This window comes from Panthera pardus, unplaced genomic scaffold (genome assembly GCF_024362965.1).
Source record: "Panthera pardus isolate Hobbes unplaced genomic scaffold, ASM2436296v1 HiC_scaffold_13, whole genome shotgun sequence".
Lineage (NCBI taxonomy): Eukaryota > Metazoa > Chordata > Mammalia > Carnivora > Felidae > Panthera > Panthera pardus.
This window is the reverse complement of record NW_026526688.1, coordinates 142,470,198-142,493,343: the sequence shown is the minus strand read 5'-3', so window position 1 is coordinate 142,493,343 and position 23,146 is coordinate 142,470,198. Positions and strand designations below refer to the sequence as shown.

At 36.0% G+C, this 23,146-nt stretch overlaps 1 protein-coding gene across 2 annotated transcripts in view; it reads right to left on the bottom strand.

The window, feature by feature from the left end:
• Positions 1-396: 396 nt before the first annotated feature.
• The window catches only part of CCNI (cyclin I), a 35,201-nt gene continuing 12,451 nt past the window's right edge, over positions 397-23,146 (bottom strand). For both annotated transcript variants that reach the window (XM_053901470.1, XM_019466870.2), the window contains 5 exons: positions 12,383-12,511; positions 9,310-9,384; positions 9,015-9,155; positions 8,496-8,726; positions 397-1,962 (listed from right to left, as the gene is read on the bottom strand). In XM_053901470.1, coding sequence (XP_053757445.1) covers positions 1,513-1,962; positions 8,496-8,726; positions 9,015-9,155; positions 9,310-9,384; positions 12,383-12,511 — 1,026 coding nt within the window. In that variant the 3' untranslated portion in view covers positions 397-1,512. The remainder of the gene's footprint in view (positions 1,963-8,495; positions 8,727-9,014; positions 9,156-9,309; positions 9,385-12,382; positions 12,512-23,146) is intronic.

Here is a 23,146-nt window from a genome sequence, read left to right as displayed (position 1 = left end):
CTGCCTGTACTTACACTGAAGTAAAAGTTTCCCATTTGAATGGATTGCAAGGTTGTGCAGGCAGTCAAACCTTAGTAATTTCAAAGAAGTCAAGTGGTGACCTAAGAATACTCTTGCTCTGCTAAACCAGAACGAAACCAGTGGGCTAAAAATGATGTCATCCAGACATGGGTGCTCTCACAAACCATTCCATCAAATGAAAATTTACTATTTGGAAGGTAAGAAAAAGAGATAATAGAAAAATTCTTTACGTCAAAACCTACATTCCTCAGTCACATTTAAATCCTGTTTTATTTTCTGTGAGCATATTTTGGGATTTTTATCCCAATACCAGTGTCTAAGCAATCAGGAACTTATACCTCTTCACAAGCAGAAAAAAAGTTAAAGATACAAAGGTTAAGGACAACTTTTATTGCTACCAGAGGCTTTTTATCATCAGCACATGGTTCTGACTGCAATACCTTCTTCAGACTGCACAGGGAGCTGAGGATCCAGAAGTCATTAAGAGAAATACAGGGAGGGTGAATAACTTCCATCAAGAAAATCCTAATAGCTTAACATAAATCTAGGGCACTGAATTCAGTTATTACATGTTATAGACCCGAATCATAGAGCTGCCCCGACATCTAGACAGTCTCTCCTACTGATTACAAATGAATGAAAACTGATCAGTTACCAAAAAAAAAAAAAAAAAAAATCTTAGTTGTTACAGGTTTCTTTGGTGAGCACCTGGATACATGAACTTTATCACAAATTCTTTTATATAAATTTCAAAAATGCTTTCAACAAATCTAATAACCATATCCTAATTACATGCCACTTTTAAGCTTCAATTTAAGAAAAACAAAAATAAAAACAATAATTTTGTTTCCAGACTCCAGGAATTGAAATAAGAAACCCAAAATCAATGTGGTAATGTCAGTCCTTTTTCTATTACCACTTCTCATTCATATAGGGCAATTTTAAAGTACCCTTTTGGGATTAATTTGAATCATGGATTAAACATGGCTGTCACACTGAAATGAATTTATTCACTAAATTGCTAAAAAATAATTTTGAGGGTTTCCTAATCAGTGGAAGTCAGGCTATAGATCAACATGCATAAAGTTCATTTAGTATTCAATAAACAAGCAAGCAAAAATGAGGAAAATTAAATCAGGATGCTGGTGACAGAGTGTGCTAGCTATGAATTTTGGAACTTAAAACACTTGAATATAAATTTTTGACATGGGGTCAATCTCCATTACATCTTAGCAGAGAAAAGAATGGAACTGACAAATACTAAAAAAACTTAACTTAAAAAAAATGATCTTTTCTGAAGTTTCTTTTTTGGTCTTTAAATGCTTAAATAATGTTGATTATAATTTGCTACCCAAGTAAATGGGTTTTTTTCTGGCTCACTTCAAATCGGCCTGATAAGGTATGTAACTTTATAGAACCTTTCCTGGTTTTCCATGTTCCTAATTCCCAGAGTAGTCTACCTTAGTTTGCACTTGAAGGTAACACTTGAAGCTACATGACAGAAACTGGCTGCAAAGGTGGACAAGGAGAGGTATGTCCCTCTTGCCTTGACAGATCAGTGCCACAAACAGAACCCACACTTTCTGAAGCATTATCTTCATTATAGAGCCGTTTGATTCCATCATAGAAGTCATCCACTTCCATTTCCTCTACTTTGCGTTTAGCAGAGGTATGCTTGCACCCACTGGCAGCTGGGAGATGATGGTAGAAGGCTGCTGCACCTCTGACTGGCACTTCTGGTTTGCTGTTGTCCTTGGAGAAATCTAAATCTGGGCCTGGGACAGAGGAGGGATGTAATCTGAACACTCCTTTGTCACAGGTCACCAGGGTGTGCTTGAGGGGACGGTAGACATAAACGGAATTTAGAGGCAGGGAAGACTGCAGAGAAGAAAGGTGATGTGCCACAAGCTCCCGACAGTGGATCAGCTGGGAGCTAGCCATCTGGGCCAGGAAGAAAAAAAACAAAGGTTGATCGTTTAATTAATATGCTGGCAGCTTTTCCTCACTGCGCCCTCTGTCCTCCCCAGCTTTGTCTCTCCCCACATCTTCTACTTGAAATCCAGCTATTCCTCCAGTCTACCCATCATCTTCTTAGGGATTATGTCCAAATCTGTACTTCTAAAGGAAGTCTCTTTGGACCTTTAATTCTGTAACTGCAATTATATGCAACATCTTCATGAAAACAGAAACTATTCTCTTTTGTTCACTGTGTATATGCAATGTCCACTCTTGTCCAGTGTATTCCTCTTGTCTACAGGGCCCTTCACTCTACCCTCTTTGCCACTTCCAATCTCTTCATGAGGACCAAGGAACAGATAAACACAAAATTCATTAAAAATTTAAGGAAAAAACCAGAGGCACAAAAAAATTTAAGTAAGGGATGGGGAAGATCATCTAGCTAAGAATTTAGAACAATTTAAGTATTTTGTTTTTAAAACAGCAAATGAGAACTTTTGACAAATTATATTTTTGTAGAAATTAGCAGGCTTGACAACTTTAAGAAGAAATGTTTTTAATTTGGGGTTTGACTAATTTCTTCTTAACCTTCAGGATAGTTCAGGTATCCTTTCTGAAGCTACCCTTAACTCCTCTTGCCACCACACACCCAAATTCCAGGGCCATCTATATCTATTTCAACCTGTCATTACACACCACATCGTATTAAAATAATCCATTAAACATTTACTTTTTCCATTACAGACTATAAGCCCCCAAAAGGCAGCCATTGTATCATATTCATTTCTATTCCCAAACTTTCTTTTCTAGCACAGTGACTATAATAGGAGGCTTTCAAGGAGTCTAATTAGTCTCTGTGTCCTCCTTTCCCTGTAATTATAGCTCTAGTTAAAATAATCTTCCTCTAGGCAACATACATTTCTTCCCCTATTCAATTTTTTTAGCGGCACCCCAATGCCTACCAGAAATAAGCTAACCTCTTTAGCTTGGTATAAAGGCTCCTACAATCTGACCCCAACCCTCTTTTTCAGCCTTATTCCCTGACTTACCCCAATTTCTGCCAAACAGGCGTGCTTTCTCTATTCTGTGTAAATCTTGCCCTTTCTTACTTTATCCTTGCTCATCCTGTTTCTACCTGTTAAAACTGGATTACCAATTCCATCCAGACCTGGCTAACTGCCACCACCTCCAGGAAGCCTATTTAAACTATTAACTATCGGGGTCACTTTCTAGTCTTGTATATTTTACAAGTATTTTTGGACATTTCTTAACCACATCTTATTTATACCTATATAACCTGCAGTACACAGCATAACTATGTGAAATACCAGAGAGAAAATAAAGTAATATGGTCTGCGATAACAGAAACATATTTGGTCACAATACTATTTTTATCTGTAAGAATATTATTTGTTATGCAGGAAAGCATCAGTGGAAAGAAGAAATCAACAGCAGGTGCTTTCACAGTACAAATGTTAAAATGCCTAAAACTGTCAGAAATAATACACGAAAATGACCATTTTTAATATCTACTGTTTTGTTCACTAAATTTTTTCCTAGTTTAAAAAACACTAGGTAACACCTTAAGGGCAAAATACTATTAACTAGTCTTAGAATTTCTTTTCTTCCCTTAAAAGAATTTATAATACTTAAAGATAGTCCCCAACTATTAAGCTTACAACCATAGGCTAGGGCTTATCATGTCTCAGGGATGCAGAACAAGCTGAGTCATGCTAAGAACAGTGGAACAAAAAACACAGAAGAGGAATGGGGCTTTAAAAGTTCTTTAAAGAAAGAGGTACCCTAGCCAATGCGTCAAGAAGCCCACAAAAGAGTGGTAACAGAAATGAAAGACACAAATTGGGAAATGAAAAAAGGGCTAGAGTATAATACTGTTCTTAGCAAATGACTAATGCTCGGGGGCCCACAAAAGTATCATACATACTCTCATGCCTTGGCCATGGGGCATAATACCACAGCAGAATCCTGAAAAGTAGAGTTCATATAGATGCTATTGGTTTGAAAAAAGACATGTATTTCAAGTAAAAGGAAGAGTATGCCACTATAATCTTTCTCTGTGAAAAAATTAATAAATTTTAATAGAACGTTACACAGTTGACCCTTGAACAACATGGGGCGGTTATGGGCACCAACCCCCAAAGTTGAAAATCTGCATCTAACTTTCAACTCCCCAAAACTTTATTAACAGCCTACTGTTGACCAGAACCCTTACCAATAACATAAATAGTTGATAAGCACATATTTTGTGTATGCATTATACACTTACAATAAAGATGGAGAAAAGAAAATGTTAAGGAAATCGTAAGACATATTTATAAGAGCGTACTGTAAAAAAAAATCAATTTATAACTGGACCCATGCAGTTCAAACCTGTGTTCAAGAGTCAACTGTATTTTAGAAAATGACAGAGCTAGAAAGACATTATTCAAACCAATACCATCTATATGAACTCTATTTCCATCCAATTAAATCCTTTTTCCAAAATAACATATCAAAAGAAATTCCTTCTAATTTACTACCTGAATTTGTTCTACGTAAGAGTATGACCCTTGCTGAGATCCAGTGGAGGAAACAAAACAAGCACATAAACTGGAATTACTACAACTTCATACACCAGACAAGTCCTCTAATGAAACTGTTTTAAAGTGAACTCATTCTAATTGTAGGATGTTAAGAGAACATCTATTGTTATTTTTCATGACTACGTTCACAGACTTCAAATACGGTAAACATTTTTAAGTATCGCTTGCTAAGAAAACAAACACAACTGTAATGTAGCTCACCAAGGAAGGTGGGGCAATTATAGGACAGACATCCAGATGGGAAAGGGGTGAAGAATACCATCACATAAATGATAGGTTTTGAAGGACCCATGTTTGGTGGACAGCATGAAGGACTGAAAACACCTGCTGCAGCAGTCTGATCTTAGGCACCTTAAAGAAGAACTGGGAGATCCTGGTGAGGAAGGCCTGCTTCTTTAATTCCCTACTCTAGTTAAAAAAATTTTTTTTTATTTTTTTTAATTTATTATTATTATTTTTTTTTTTTTTTTTGAGAGAGAGAGAGAGAGAGAGAGAGAGAGAGAGAGAGAGAGAGAAAGACAGAATCTGAAGCAGGCTCCAGGGCCTGAGCTGTCAGCACAGAGCCTGACACCAGGCTCCAACCCACAAATCACAAGATCATGACCCGGGCTAAAAGCTGGACCCTCAACCAACTTAGCCACCCAGGCACCACATAACACCCTCCTCTAGTTTTAAACTACTGGAGAGAACATCAACTGTGACTACTGCTTGGCTAGGGACTAGGAAGACCACCACACTCTTTCAGCAAAGTTAACATCCTGAGATTCTCAAAGGTGGGCCACATCAGTCAGAAAGAGGAAGATGTGAGTACAGCTACAGAAGTAGGGCAATGAAAAAAGGGGTAAGAGAAAGAGGTTTGGCCATCTCAAAATGGCGACCAACATGTAGCTAAGAGGCAGGGGTGGTCAACTAGGAGGGAAGCTTGCCTTTCAAACCAGGGAAACTTTGTCTGAATTCCAGAGGGAACAAAGGCAGAGCCAGTGACAGTGGCCCCCGCACAGCATGAAGTATCTAGGATAAAAATGAGCAGTCCTCTCAAACCAGGATACTGGGAAACATGTTATAAGTAATTCTGGCATGGTCTCACCAATATTCCACAAAAATTTCCTATACTAGACCCAAGAATCCAGGAGGAATATTTATTTGAACCCATCTAATTACAAAGATATTAGACCTCGTATTCCTACCTAAACACAAATGAACTTAGCAAACATAGCACTGAGCCTTCAAGAATCCAGATCCACCAGGTTTAGGCCACATATGTTGGCTATCAGTCCCAGCTGGTTTTAGAGAACTGTTAAGACCAAGTACCAAAATCTCAAGTGCTGTGACAATTGTTTTTATCTTCTCCGTTAGAATTTGAATACTACACGGGGCAGAACCTTTTTTTTGTTTTTTTACAACCACTGTATTCCCAGTGCCTGGATCACAGATTTTCCAGTAAAAATTTGTGGAATATATTTATGTATGTATAAGAAAATTAAACACTGGTTTTCAAACTATATCCAAACAACATGCAGAAGGGAAGGGGCCATGTTCAGACTCTGCATCCAACAGGTCTCTGCCCCAAATACATTATTACAAAGAAATACTTTCCTACCTTACATTCTGGGATTGTGTGTGTACAAGATTTTACTGGAGTCAAGGGAAGGATTCCAGTTCTAAAAGAAATTCTGAAAACCACTGAACTAAATCTTTAAGGTTTGTATGGACAAAGCACTGGTCCTTTACTAAGTAGTCCTGTGGGTCTCTGAGAAAGTACCAAGTACCCTGAACTGCAGATTTAAAATAAAGGAGTTGAATGGAATTTCTAAGAAGATCCCTTCAAATTCCAAGAATTCCAAGTCTATAATACTACTTCAGTAAAAAAGGAACAAGTTTCAATGAACATTTTCTTAACACAAAACACCAGAAGACTTATGAAAGAGAATAAGCATATTTCCCAGTGTTTTTTAGAAATAAACTCTCAAAGCTACAGAATACATACGCTATTTATAACATTCTTATTATTTATGCTTCAAAGTCCGTCCTTTCTTTTTGACAGTAACAGTTCATATAACAACTTTTCCTGTACTAGCTTTGGGAATTAGCACAGAGATCAAGTCAGAGCATTTAAAGATGTCATTTGTCCCAATAAAAAAATGAAAAATGAAATGTAGAGGTTTTCTATTAACGTCCCATACCCCACTTCCACAGTCTAATGTAAATGATTAACATTCAACTTCACTTTCCAATACAATAGATAAGCAAATTTCCTGTACCACACTATTCTCTTCTATGATTTGTGATAGTTTCTAAAAATTCTCACTAAATAGCAACTATCTCCTAGAATCTACTTTCACTATAGCATTAATTTCAATGGAAAGAAATACTTTTCAATTATAACAATCTAAGGTACGCTAGAAGAACTTATCTCAGGGTGCCTGGGTGGCTCAATCGGTTAAGCGTCTGACTTCAGCTCAGGTCACGATCTCGTAAGTTCATGGTTCGAGCCCCATGTCGGGCTCTCTGCTGACAAATAGCTCAGAGCCTGGAGCCTGCTGCAGATTCTGTGTCTCCCTCTCTCTCTGTCCCTCCCCTGCTCATGCTCTGTCTCTGTCTCTCTCAAAAATAAACAAACGTTAAAAAAAAAAAAATTGAAGAAAAAAAAATCTCTCTCCTGTAAAAGAGAAACAGCCTGTGTTTCTAACTAACATCATATGCCTATCTATCCCAGGGATATAGAACAAGCTGACCCATGCTAAAAACTAAACAAAACAGAAGAGGAATGGGCCGCTAGCTAATATACTGTGTTGATCACCAACCTTTTATGAAAAGACCCTCAATCCTTCTCTGCTCACAGACTAGGGCCTAAAATTTTCAGAGCTAAGAGGTAGCACTGAGGTATTTCTATGTCTGCTAACTTTCACAGTTCATATCTATGACATCAATTATAAGCATCTTACAAAACACCAAATTCAAGTATTATTCTCATTTTTCTTTAATAGTATTCTAAGTTTTATTAGTTCAATAACTGAAGCTCTTTGCTAAGACTAGTTTTTTTATTATAAAATATAATTACTTTAGCTCAGAATTTAAGTCTCTTCTCTAAATAAAATCCAATAAAATATATCAGAATAACTACTACCAAATAAGAATAAATAAGGACATATAAAGGGAAAGTGAATTCATAAGTCTTTTATGGACTCAGTTGGCAGAGGCATATGGTTTGCAGATCTAAACTTTACATTCTATTGGGTGACATAAGATTATTCAAAGCATTTGCTAACATATAGTACCATTACTAACTATCCATTTGAGAATTTTCTCCATTAAAACTCTTACATTTTATATAGATAGTTGACAAAAAATTTAACTGGCCTGTAAAATTTTATACGAATTTGCAGATAGAAGTGATTGACTAATTTTAGGCAATAATAGGAACTACCAGGACAAAACCTCTTTCAGAAAGTTAGCTTCTACTTGACAAAGTCTAGTACAAATACTTCACTTTCTAGTCAATTATTTGCTTGTCTAAAAAGCAAACTTCTTGCCATTTATGTTTTTGATTTTTACAAAATAAGCGAAGTATAGATGTACTATGGTGAAACCTACAAATATAGCTAAGAAGGTTCTTCATACAAAACTAAAGGACAATATATTATAGAGAATCTTATTAATTTGTCAAGATTCTTAAAAATTTAAGTAACTTAGAAGGGTTGAAAAGAAGCAAAAAAAATACTAAGCTTTACAAGAGAAAAAAGTTCACCTAGCCCATAAGTTTGAAGTGTATATTACTTTACTCTTGTCTCCTCTTAAAAGCAGTTTGCCATTATAAGATTAGAAATGTCTCTTAGTTTTATAGTCATCTAGCAACCCTACGTATCCCAATGAGAGATGAACTTAAAATGAACACTTAATTTGATTGGCACCTACCTGTGCTTTCTGAAGCAGTTCAATTGTAAGAGGAAGCCAATCAGGAATAAGTTTCTCCATTTCCAAACTAACCATGGCCAGAGCAAGCATGGATCCTTTGAATTGCAGAAGTTGGTTGCAGGCCATACAATGAAGGAGTTGCTTGGTAAGGACTGCCAAATGTTGAGATGGGCTCAGTTTGGGCAAACTGAAAAGTAACTGAGGCCTAGCTGACACTGCAATGGCATGGAACTGAAAAGAAATCGTAAGAACATCATACTAGTTTTATTTAAAGTTTTAGGTAAATTATGCACAGAAACTGATATTAACCTCAGGTATTACTCAATTTCTTAAGTCTGTAGTTTTAGTTTCATGTAATTTGACATATATGTTAATTTCCCAGTTTTCCTTGGTTATCTATAGTAATTTTTCTTTTCCTAAAAATCACAACAAAAAAAATGAGTTGGCAATCTACTTTCTAGGTTACTAAAATAAGACTACATATTCAAATAAAAATCTGAGAGATTCAGGTATACTCACAATGTGAAGAAAATCCAATGGCGTAGCTGTGTGAAGATCCCAATTCAACTTATCCAGAATAATTCTCTCCATCCTCAGAATTTCAGATGAAGAACATCCACAAAAACTGTCTCTTGCCAACACCTTTAATACTGGAATTCTCTGTCAAAAGCAAAGAGGAACACGGCAGGGCGAAGAGGACAGAAAAAAATAAGCTAATTTTCAATTTTTGTTCACATAAATAGAAAGCAAGCTAATAAATGGAGAGAAATTTTCAAGAAAAAGACATAACTGATCTTTAAAGGAAAATATTTACCTCATCCTCCTCAACAGTCTTGGCAGCTAGGAAAAAACAGCTGATTGCAATACAACTCAAGTATTTTGGGTGGGCCTAAAATTTTGAAGAGGAGAAAAAAGCAACTTCAGTGATTTTTCAAAAAGCTGTAAGAGTTTGTTAAAAAAAAAAAAAAAACCAAACAAACAAAACTAGATATATAGGTGAGACAGTATGCACAAAATTCTAAGGAATAATTAATCTGATTCCCACCCATTGTTTTCTAAGACCAGGACCAACTTTTTTAACTTCACAACCCTAGCCATATTATATTCTATGAAAATACTATACTACATTGCTAGAAATTCAACCAATGCTAGTTAGCTAAAGTTAAATTTCTATCCAGCAAAAAAGAATTTAATTTTAGAAGACAATTTTTTATTCAATAAAGTTCCAAAAATTAACTCTTTGTACATGTGTGTATTTTTTGAGCTAATTTTAATCTTACTCTCTTTACCTGTCACGTCAGTAATATTAACATACTAGATGTTAGGAGAATTAAACCGAAAGAATATAAAAAAAAGACTATAAACACATTCGAAATGCTTTAAAAATTATAGGCTGGCAGATGAATAGAAATTTTCTAATTAAGTGTCCACAAAAACAAGTGTGTATTGTGTGTGTGTGTGTGTATATATACATATATACATATTCATATATTCATATGTATATGCATCATACATATACATATATACATATACATATATTCAAGTTCCATAAGAAAGGTTCCTAAATACATACAGAATCAATTAGTAGGGGGGAAATCTTTCTAAAGGGTTTAACACACATAGGAGGGCTTGAATTTGCCTGTTTTCCTGATCTATGACAAGGTAGGCCTACTTTCTATCTTATTGGTAGTATAAGAGTTTGCCAACCCAGCATCAGAATACAGTTTCAAATAACCAGAACAATTAAGTCCAATTATACTGAATGACATAGATGTAACATAAATAAGCCAGCCCTGTTTTGACATTTATTTTATACTCAAATATTACATTCCTGTGAAATTATGGAAATCTTCAGGTAACCTGATGCAGCTTTGATTAACTTATTTAATAAACACGCCAGTGACCACTGTCTTAAAGTGGCATACTGTCTAGAACCTTCTAGTCCTCTGCCTACATGAAAAATAACAGCTGGTTCAAAACTATCAACATTTTTAGGTAATCATTAATATTAATCAGAATATTATGATTTAGAAAGCACTTCCAAAAATATTGTCATGTCTATTATGTCTCAGCAGTTAAGGGACATCACACAAGTGATATAGGAAGTGAAGGCAGATCTTGCAGCTAAGACCATTTTCCAGGCTCCCTTATCTCCCCAAGTATACAACAGACCAAATCCTTGAGGTAATCAGAGTTCACTACAAAGAAGAGCCCAATAGTTAACAACTTTAGGTTAGGTAATGCAACCCTTAAATCAAGGGCACCAATAAATTTTATAATAAAAAGAATCCCAATAGCAAGTGTGATTTTTTTTTTTTTTTTTTTTAAAGAAACAGTAGTTCTCACTCCTGGATGTACATCAGAATCATCTGTGCAGTTTGTTTTGTTTCTTTAAATACAGACATCCAGATATCACCAACTAGAGATTCAGATTCAGAAGCTAAATAGGGCTCAGGGTTCATACTTGTTTAAAAAATTTAAATTTATTTAAGTAATCTCTATACCCAAAGTAGGACTCAAACTCATAACCCCAAGATCAAGAGCTGCACACTCTTCCAACTGAGCCAGCCAGGTGCCCCATCAGGGTCCATACTTTTGAATTCAAGAGCTACGTAGCATTTTCTTCTGCACAGCTAGGATTCAGGCTCCATTCATTGCTGCAGCCTTGTATGGTCTGCTTTTATTTAAAACATGAATACATATTTCAACACAGATTAACCACCTAAGAGAATCTTATGCTAATAACATGACAGGACCCATTAAATAAGAAACGTGAAAATAATGACATTATACTTGGCAACATTCTCTAACTGATCCAGAAACTCCCCCAAATTTGTTTAAAATGTTCAATAATAAGGTAAGAACCTTTTCTGTGACAGAAGCTACAATAAGGTTATTAATAATTTGTGAAGGACATAAAAATCAATAAAGGACACTATCTTTCTCTGTAAGGGAGGTTAGCTATAGTAGGGGGAATGTGAGGGGGGGACTTGATACAGAGCTAAAAGTAGACGTCTCAGATTACCTACATTTCAGGCAATTAGTATCATTATAATTAAAAATTCTTTAAGTCTCTTAAGAGTACAAGTGTGAAACTTTATAAAAAGGTAACTGAGTGGCCATCCAAATTCTTCCACTGGCTTCTATTTTTTATAACAAAGAGTACAGCATCCCCGACACTGAATTCGTAGTTCCCCCAGCTTACATATTCCTAGGCATACAAATGACAACAAATGATTTACTCTTCTACTTTTTCATGCCTTGCCATTAAATGAATGCTGTATTTCTGATTTAAATCAATTGAGGGCCTACTATGACAAATTTCACATAATATAGCCAATGATATGTTACACCAACAGGGACAATATAAACTTCTTTATGTATTTTTGTATGCTGTCATTCAACAAAAACATAACAAACTTATTTTACGTTGTTCATCTTGTTATACTCCAAATGTATGCCTCTAGAATGTATTTATATATTTTCAAAACACTACACAATATGGATATTCAATAAATAAAGAAAAAAATGTGCAACAGGCTTATACTTTTCTAGTCTAGTTCACTGTCCACTTCTAGTACACCAATGTGTTTAAAGACAACGTTCTGCTGATATATGGTATTTAAAATCAGGAAATCAAAAATTTCACAGGTTAAGTATAAGTTATGAATACTTGTAGCAAAAAGAAAATTACAGAATACAATTAGAAATATTTCCAAAAATGTAAAGCAATGGCAAAAAACATCATGTCTTAATAGGCACATATACCATTTCCAGGAAGGTTTTCCACTCTTTTTCACTTTCCAGAATGTTTACTAATTGCCCCTGGTTTAGCATATAAACCCTCAAACAAGAGGTTGTGTTTAAGTGTATCCTAAAATATTTACCTTTACAGTAGCTAAAAACCTGTCCAAAAGACTGCTAGCCAAAGCAAATGTTTCTGGGTAAAGGTTGAATTGGTACTTGAGTTTGGCCAGCCACTGAATCACTTCATCTCTCTGGGATGGAGAAACATTCTATAAGGGAACAAGTAAAAGAGAAAGAGAAAAAAAAAAAAGAGAGAGAGAGAGAGAACAAGTGAAGTTCCAAGTTACCATCAAGAATGAATTCTCTCTTATAAAAGGTTAGCAAATGCAATGGAATACATTTAGATGCTAAAAATGTTAACTTTACTCAAAATCTATCAAGCTTGAGATGAATGAAGATAAAATGTTATTTACTGATCATAGCATTTATTATCAATATCCACCAGTCTCTTTTTCTTTATTAAATAATCTTCATTATGTCATTTCACCATATACTTATACTTCAATTAATCTAAGGTGTCCAGGGAATATATAACACTTTAAAAGTTTAGGTATCACTATTATCAACTGACAGTAACTTTGGAATTAAGTTTCCCAATTCTAGAGAATAAGAAAATACAGGGAATTTCTTTCTAAGGCAGCAAATAGCCATTAAACCATCTTAGAAAATACAAATGGAGTATGGCAATAGGATTAATAGCCCATTAAAATTAAAACTAAAATCAACAAGAATAAATGAAAGATACCAGTGACAACAGATGAATTACAAATTTAAAGATCACAGAAAAATACTGAAGAGAAAATCACCTGAATTAATTTACCAATGGAGATATTACTATACAAACATATAATGTTACTGCTTCCTATGTATTATTTTAAACTGCTTTATAGGCTTAATTTTTAGATGGTACACACTTTAAAGTAATTATTATTTAGATAACTTTACCCTTGAGTTTTGCAGGCCCCACAAAAAAAAATAAATAAAACCTAATACTTATAATAAACAAAATAGATCTGTAAGTACTACTTCTGCCAGGTAAACACAACAAAGTACAGAAATGACTGTGATTAGTGGAAAAAAGTATTTTTAGTAAGTGAGGGTTCCAGACAAGTAAAGGTTTAATCTTTAACCCAGATTATAAAGCACTGCAGTCTTTATAATCATAACCATTTTAGATGGAAAGCTTTTAAAATATATTATTTATCTAATTCCTTAGAAAGTAGAAAGGTCATAGCTTAAACCTTTTTCCTGATTACTCTGGGTCAATTTTATGAAATTAATTCTTATAGCACAGAAAGATACATTAAGAGCTATTAAAACATGGAGGGCTGAGGTGCCTGGGTGGCTGAGTCAGTTGAGCGTCTGACTTCGGCTCAGGTCATGATCTCGGCAGTTTGTGAATTTGAGCCCCACTTCGGGCTCTGTGGTAACAGCTCAGAGCCTGGAGCCTGCTTTGGATTCTGTGTCTCCTCCTCTGTCTGCCCCTCCTATGCTCATGCTCTGTCTCTGTCTCTCAATAATAAATAAACATTAAAAAAAAAAATTTTTTTTTAAAACATGGAGGGCTGTATATCTTAACAACTTTATCTCCTCCAAGTTTAAGTTGGAATTTCTCTCTCTCCCTCCTCCTGGCTTTCTTTAGTCTTGTGAGAAATACATGACTTGGTGCTCATTAAAATCTCTGCCATTGAACTAGCTAGCCAATTTCTCATTTTTTTCCAACTTCTCTGTCACTTTTCACTTTGGCACAACATAGTAAAGTGTTTCTTAGTGTGGGTCAAACCAACTAATCACACTTATTATCATTTTTACATCTAACTCTAAACCCAGTTTTAACTGGTATTTTAGAAGATTAACTGCCATATCTACCTTCTGGTCAACTCCTTTTGTCAATAAAGAATGACCCTAGAATACTACACAAGAAATACGGACAAGAAAATGAGATAAAAATGGTTTACAACCTCTTATGTTAACATCTCACCACCAAACTGGTGTTAAGACTATGACCAATAATCTGAAAACATCTGACAATCAAAACATTTAATTCAGTTCATATTAATAAACATTTAGTGTCTATCATATGACACATCCTGGGAATACAATGATGAATAAAAAAACTTCCTATTTAAACTCTGAAACTTAAAGTCTCATGGTGAGGCAAACTTAAGAAAATATCAATCAACTGTGATTAGCGTAAAAGAGAGGTATGTACGAGGCACTAAGGGAGCATACTGGAAGGGCACTTGGTCCTGTGTGGAAGTAGAATGAAAGCTTCTTATAAGAGACAACAACACATCTGCATCTTAAAAAGTGAGGAAACAATATGATCATTTTAAAGGCACGGAAAAGAGCTGTTTTTTTAAGCCTGTGAACTTTACTCTGAAGCATAGGAATGATGTTAACGCAGAGGAAATAACCTATTGTTAAGCTCTTCTGACTTACAAATAAAATCAAGGTGGGTGAAAAAGACTGCTAGAAACAGATACTCTGAGAATCAGTGGTATAATGCCACTGATCAAAAAGAAACATAAGGCAGTTCATGAAACTGAAGCTATGGGCTTGACAGGTTCTGGGTGCATAGAGTAGCAAGGGAATTTATATCCTGCACAGACTATTGTCCAACATGACAGAGGAAACTGGAGTTACGCTATTAGAACCAGGAGCTTCAATTCTCTCTCAAAGAGTCTCAAAAAGGTGGCAAAACATTATCATCTGGAGCTGGAGCTTCTTGAGAAAGGCGAGAGGAAGCAGACACAGACTGACAGCTAGGCCCTGAGTCAAAAAGCAGTTAGCATAGTCACTGGTTATAATATATCATTTTCCACAGAGCCCTCAGGTGCTACTTTAAGAACTAGTTCCGGTCTAGGGGCTCCCTGAGAGCCAAATGAAGGCAGTCACGATACTTGTATATGGAGAGACTTAAGCATTCAAGAGAAATTAAATTCCTACCAAGATGAGCTTTTATCTAAAATGCCAAAACAGAAAAGTAATGTTAAGCAAGCCATCCAAACAAATCAATGACATGGAAATACATTCATGCAAGGAGAAACAGATGGTGACAGAATCTGATGGAACTGGGGAGGTTTTAGGGAGGTGAAAGAACAATGATCTAGAGTATCAATGAAAGAACAAAGACACCATTAATTCCACCTTCAGCTCAGACATCTACACAATGGGGATAGAGGAGAAAAAGATCCCTAACTCATAAATTATATTACATAGTGTGTTTATTTGGTATTTTTGAATTAAACAGATAACACAAACATATAACTGTAAGAAGTGCCACAAAAGATGAACATAATGTGCTATAAGAGTATGTAACATAGGGAACATGGTTATATAGATTTCATATCGTAGCTATAAAACTAAATGTAGAAACAGAATGCAAAAGGCACTTAAAATACTAGTTTTGTTCTTTCCACTTCTAAAAATACCTGATGCTCTAGTGATGCCAGAAAAAATTTACAAAATATTACATATAATTTTTAAACCAAGTATAATACAACTAGTTATAAAAGAGATAACAGGATCTTTAGACTTTACATCTTATATTAAAATTTGGGAACAGAGCCAAGAAAGCATTCCTGCATGGCTAGTATTAATATCACTAGTCAAAATTAACAAAAATAACAACTACAACAAAAAACTCACAAAAGGTTAACAGTTTAAGACTCACTCTTAGGGAAGTCGTACTAACATCACTTTTTCAAATCGATTCAAGCATGTACTTATGAAACAGTAATATTATTAGGATAGCTTTAGAAAAATTAAGTTCTGTGTCTAAGTAATCCCATTCAGAAGGAAGGACAGAAGGAAGAAAGGAAAGCAGAACTGCCTGCCCACCGCAGATAGTACTTCTTGATCAAGGGATGTTTTCTTTTCCGTGGATTCCTCAAATAGGGTTAAGAGAGTTCAGTTCATTGGTTAACAGCCAATCCTCAAGAGAATTTATAATGCATTGATTCAACCTGGTAAAACATAGGGCTTTATATTTCACATGTTACATTCTGATCATTAAAATACAAATCCTCCCCAGCTTTAAACTCTAAAAGGCTCACCATTACCTAAAAGATTAAGTACAATCCCCCAGGCATGGCATACAAATCCCTATGATCTACCTCTCCAGCCTCACTCACCTTCCATCTCTTTCTGCCTTAAAATTCATACTGTAAGGATAGCATTTGTATATTTATAGTCCTTCCTTGCTTCTGCCATGTTATTTTATTCTATCACTGCTCCTCTGTTCATACTGTTCCCTCTGGTTGGAACACACCCCTTCTCTTTTACCTGTCCTATTATTTATCCTTGAAGAGCTATTTCAATGGTCACTCCTCACTACACTTTTCCTAGTAATTCTAGTTGAGCAAAGTACTTTCCTCTGCTCCCACAGCCTCTCCTGTCACATCTCTAAAGTTGAACATTAAGAAAAGTTACATTTCTGCTTTTTGCTATGACAGATTAGGTAATAACCTACAGTCCAGCGGAGAACTAGAAAAGCTATTCACCACCACCACCACCACCACCACCACCACCACCTGTTTTGAAGTCATCAAAACTTCTAGGACCACCAGGCTTTGCAGATCTAAGATCCTGGATGCGAGGTACAGGTATCCTCAAATTTCAAAAGTCCATGTTATGTCACTTAGCTTTTACTGAAAATCTACATTAGTACATGAAAAACTCTGAAGAGAATTTTCACTTTTACGAAAAAAGGCAAAAAGTAAACACAGCATTCAGCACTTGTTTTGCAACAAGATGTTAAGGAGATGGTGATGGTACACCCAGAGCAGCAGATCGGTACTGCCAATCTCCTTTCCCCAGAACTACACTCAGTATCTCAGCATCAAGCCACCATGGCTTTGAACATTGTCTGAGAGCATCAGTACTATCTTGAGTTACTTTGTCCATCTGTTAGCAAGATGTGTCCTAAGGTATCAGAAAAGCCAAAGAGATGGTCTAGGAACACTCAAAAAATTTCCCTGATAAGTTAATGGTAATTGTTTCTTCACTTTACAACATTTCAGCTTACAAAAGTTTTCACAGGAGTGTTCTATTCACTTTTGAGTATGGGGAAACCTTAAATGAGAGGAATCAATATTCTATAGTAGTTTTCCTTCAGGGCATCTGCCCCTCCTGTGAGTATGCCAAAAGACTGAGTATGGGCAAGGAAACCTACAGAGCTTTTGAGGCTTTTATAGGGCTAGAGACAAAATATGGAGACTTGAGGAGCCAAGAACCTAGAGGGACAGGGAGGGTCAGAGAACTAAATGTGACACTCAGTTGATTTCCCCCTTAATTTTGAAATGAAATTTTAAGTTTATTATTTATTTATTTTGAGAGAACTAGAGAGCACGTGGGAGATAGGCAACAGAGGGAGAAAGAATCCCAAGCAGGCTCTGCACTATTAGTGCAGAGCCTGACATGGACCTGAACTCATGAACCATGAGATCGTGACCTGAGCAGAAACCAAAAACAGGACTCTTAACTGAGCCACCCAGGAATCCCTTGAATGAAATTTTCTGAATAAAATTCTGAAGTTGGGAAGGATAGAGATGTAAGAAGCTAAGCAAAAGCCTCTGAAAAGGAAGAATGAGTTCAGCACCCTTCAGCAACCTCCCAAGTTCTCAGGTGGAATTCTTGGTTACACTCTAGGAGGGGGGCAAACCATAGGGAGATGAAGCCATACCCAACTGCTGCCCAGACTTCAATCAGCACCATCTCTGACTGGGTTAAAGTGATTCATCTCCTACTCAGTTTGCCCACCAAAAAAAGACTGAACCCTTCTGTAACAAGAAAACATCTAGAGCCTTTACAATTTTTCATAATGTTCAGCATCCAATTAAAAATTATTGGGTATGCTATATAGTATAATGCTAAGCAAAGTCAGTCAGAAAAAGGCAAATACCATATGATTTCACACATATGTGGAATTTAAGAAATGGAACAAACGAACAAAAGGGGAGAAAAAGAGAGAGACACACAAACCAAGAAACAGACTCTACTACAGAGAACAAGTTGATGGTTGCCAGAGGGGAGGATGGTGGGGGGGGGATGGGTGAAATAGGTGAAAGGGATTAAGAATACACTTATCTCGATGAGCACTGAATAAGGAATAGATATACCGAATCACTATATTGTACATCTGGACTCTAACACTGTATGTTAACAATACTGGAATTAAAATTAAAAACTTAATTAAGAAAAATTAAGCAGGTATGATAAAAGAACGAAGTGACCAAAAACCAAGAGAAAAAAGGGATAGCAACAAAAAGACCTAGATCTTTGAAAAGGACTTAAGGGACACGTGGGTGGCTCAGTCAGCTGAACATCCAACTCTTGGTTTCAGTTCAGGGCATGATCTCATGGTTCATGGGACAGGGCCCCACATCAGGCTCTGTGCTGACAGTGCAGAGCCTCTGCTTGGGATTCTCTCTCTCTCTGCCCCTCCCCTGCTCGTGCTCTCTTTCAAAATAAATAAATAAACATTTTTAAAAAAAGGAAAAAAAGGACTTAATATACAAGAAAATAGAGGAAAAGCAGGAAAATAAATGAAAAAATGAAGAATTTCACTAGAAAAATGATACCTATAAAAAAAATCCAAAAGGAAATTCTAGAACTAAAAAATATAGTAACTGAAATTAAGAACCCCATGTGAGGCAAATGAGACATGGTTGAACAACTACACTTCGAGGAAACCTTAATTTTAAATGTGTATCTTAAAATACAAGAATCAATTTTTTAAGCATCTACTTCAAGATAAAGAGCAGCAAATTACACAAAGGTAACAGAGGCAAGAAATGAAAAAAAGAGCAAAACTTAAAAAGAAAACAAATGTGTGGGGTGCCTGGGTGGCTCAGGTATCCAACTCGACCTCAGCTTAGGTCTGGATGCCACAGTCTTGAGTTCAAGCCCCACAATGGGTTCTGTGCTGGGTGGGAAGCCTACTTAAAAAAAAAAAAAAAAAAAAAAAAAAAAAAGCAAATGTACAACAGGGAGTATCAACAGAACTAAAAGACTAATCCACAGATCTCTAGAAACACTAATCAAGAAAAAGCACAAATCAATAAGTAAATGAAAAAAGAACATTATTATGAACTTTTTCAATGTTAAAAAGATATTATAGGGCTGCCTGGGTGGCTCAGCTGGTTGAGCATCTGACTCTTGATTTACTCTCAGGTCGTGATCTCATGGTTGTGAGATCAACTTCCATGTGGGGGCTCTGTGCTGGGCATGGAGCCTGCTTACAATTCTCTCTCTCCCTCTCTCTTTCTCTGCCCCTCCCCTGCTCATGTGTGCACTCTCTCTACCTTTAAAAAAAAAGAAAAATGATATTAAACAACTTTACACAAATAATTTGACAATTTAAATGAAATAAATGAATTACTTGAAAAACACAATTTACAAAACTAAAATAAGATTTAAATGAAGACCTGATTAGTCTCACGTTTACCAAAGAAATTGAATTATTTAATACTTTCCCACAAATAAATCTCTAGGCCCCCAGTGGAACCTGCCAACCTTTAAGAAAGAAGTAACACCGACCTAAACAAATTGAGAGAGAGCATTTTTTTTAAAAAAAGCAGGAACATTTCCCAATTCATTTTACAAAGCCAGCATACTTTATTATGAAAACCTGACAAAAGGCATCACAAACCAATCTTACCCATGAATATAAATGCAAAATTCCTAAGCACACTGTTAACAAAATCCAATGATGTAAATAAAAAACCTTAACACCTATTTAGAAAAAAATCTCTTGACAAATTAAGGGAGATAATCTTCCTAATCTGATCAAGATGACCTAAAGAATATATAACAAATATTATACATAATGGTGAAATACTCAAAACTTTCCTCTCAAACTAAAACTGAGACAAAGATACTTGCTGCTTATATTCAGTGGGATTCTGGAGGCCCTAGCTAATTCCATAAAACAAGAAAAATAAATAAAAAGTATTAAGAACTGGATAGGAAGAAACAAAACCATGATTATTTACAGTAAACATGTCTATGTATAATATACAAAAATACAAATGAGTCCAGGATGCCTGGGTGGCTCAGTTGCTTAAGTGTGACTTTGGCTCAGGTCATGATCTCATGGTTTGTGAGTTCAAACCCCACCTTGGCCTCTGTGCTGACAGCTGGAGGTCTGGAACCTGCTTCGGATTCTGTGTCTCTCGCTCTCTCTCTGCCCCTCCCCAGCTCATGCGCTCTCTCTCTCAAAACTAATAAACATTAAAATTTTTTTAAATAAAAAAAATACAAATCAGTCTGTAAGCTAATTTAGTATGATCAATATATAAAAAGCTATTTTATTTCCATATACCAGTGTACAGAAACAGCATATTAAAAAAATAAAAAATCTAAAATACCATTTGTAATAGCCTCACCAAGACTCAAATATCTAGAAATAAACCTAAACTACCAACCATTATTAAAAGAAACTTAGGACCAACTTTAATTTTTTTTTTTTTAACATTTATTCAGTTTTGAGAGACAGAGCACAAGCAGAGGAAGTGGGGCTAGAGACAGAGAGAGAGAGAGAGAGAGAGAGAGAGAGAGAGACAGAATCTGAAGCAGGCTCCAGGCTCCGAGTTGTCAGCACACAGCCTGACAAGGGGCTCAAACTCATGAACCGTGAGACCATGCCCTGAGCCGAAGTCAGATGCTTTACGGACTGAGCCACCCAGATGCTCCGGAGGACCAACTTTAAAGAACATGGCGAGATAGTCTATGTTCATGAAATGGAAGACTCATATTACAAAGAATTCTCCCCAAACTGACAGATTCAGTAACTGACTCCCCAAACTTTTTAACTGACCAGTGCATTTTAAAATATATTCAAAGAGCAAAGGGCTAACAACAGCCAACACAATCTTGAGAAAAACACAAAGTTTATGCCACCAAACACTTATTATAATGCTATAATAACTAAGGCAGTGCAGTATTTAAAGAGAGGGAGGGGCACCGGGGTGGCTCAGTTGGTTAAGCGTCCAACTTCGGCTCAGGTCATGATCTCACTGCTTGTGAGTTCGAGCCATGCATTGGGCTTTGTGCTGACAGCTCAGAACCTGGAGCCTACTTCGGATTCGGTCTCCCTCTCTGTCTGCCCCTCCCCCCTCTCACCCTCTGTCTCTCTCTCTCTCAAATATAAATAAACATTTTTAAAAAATGTTTTAAAAAAAAAGGCGGCTTTAAAAACAAGTTCAATAAGCCAACATGACACTGCTGCCAAAACTAAACTAAACAAAATTTAGGCTGCTTTAATGAAATTATCAAACCAAGATAAAGTAATAGTTTCACTTCATTGCTTATTATTAACTACAACTGAAAGATCACAACTTAAGAAACACACTAAAAAGAGTAGATCTTGAAAAAGAAACCCTGGGGTGGTACGAGAGAAATCTTAATCAAAAAATGGTTAAAAAACAAGAGAGATGTCGCACAGTGAAGGAAACAATCAACAAAACTAAGAGGCAGCCTACAGAATGGGAGAAGATATTTGCAAATGACTATCGGATAAAGGGTTAGTATCCAAAATCTAGGAAGAATTTACCAAACTCAACACCCAAAAAACAAATAATCTAGTGCAGAAATGGGCAGAAGACATGAACAGACACTTTTTCAAAGAAGACATCCAGATGACTAACAGACACATGAAAAGATGCTCAGCCTCACTCGTCATCAGGGAAATACAAATCAAAACCACAATGAGATACCACCTCACACCTGTCAGAATGGCTAAAATGAACAACTCCGGAAACAACACATGGTGGCAAGAATGCGGAGAAAGAGGAACATTTTTGCACTGCTATTTGGAACGCAAACTGGTGCAGCCACTATGGAGAACAGTATGGAGGTTCCTCAAAAAATTAAAAACAGACCTACCCTACAACCCAGCAATTGCACTGCCAGGTATTTATCCGAAGGATACAAAAATGCCGATTTGAAGGGGCACATGCACTCTAATGTTTATAGCAGCACTAACAACAAAGTATGGAAAGAGCCCAAATGTCCATCAACTGACGAACGGATAAAGAAGATGTGGGGTGTGTGTACATATATACATACAATGAAATATTACTCGCAATTAAAAAAATGAAATCTTGCCATTTGCAACAATGTGAATGCAACTAGAAAGTATTATGCTAAGCAAAATAAGTCAGTCAGAGAAAGACAAATATATGATTTCACTCCTATGTGGAATTTAAGAAACACAATAGATGAACATAAGGGAAGGGAAGCAAAAATAAGATAAAAACAGGGAGACAAACCGTAAGAGACTCTTAAATACAGAGAACAAACTAAGGGTTGCTGGAGGGGAGGTGGGTAGAGGAATAGGTTAAATGGGTGATGGGCACTAAGGAGGGCACTTTTAGTGATGAGCACTGGGTGTCATATGTAAGAGATGAGTCGCTGGGTTCTACTCCTAAAACCAAGACTACACTGTATGTTAACTAACTTGAATTAGAAAGAAAGAAAGAAAGAAAGAAAGAAAGAAAGAAAGAAAGAAAGAAAGAAAGAAAGAAAAAAGAAAGGGAAAGAGATGACTTTTTGGGCTTAACACATCTTTGAATAGATAAAGGGCTACCACTCAAAACAAGGAGATTTATTCTGTATTGCTCCAGTGGACAAAACTAGAACCAGTAAGTGGCCACTAGAAAGAAGGAGTTTTCAGGTTCAATTTAGGAAAAACTTGACAATAATTTATAGTTTTTCCATAGTAGAATGAATAAAATATCCAAAACAGAGAATCACTTACCAGAGATGTTAGAAGGAGAACTTTTCTACTGTGTGGTTAGAGTAAATCAGTGATTCCCAAATCTAATTCATGTTAATAAAAC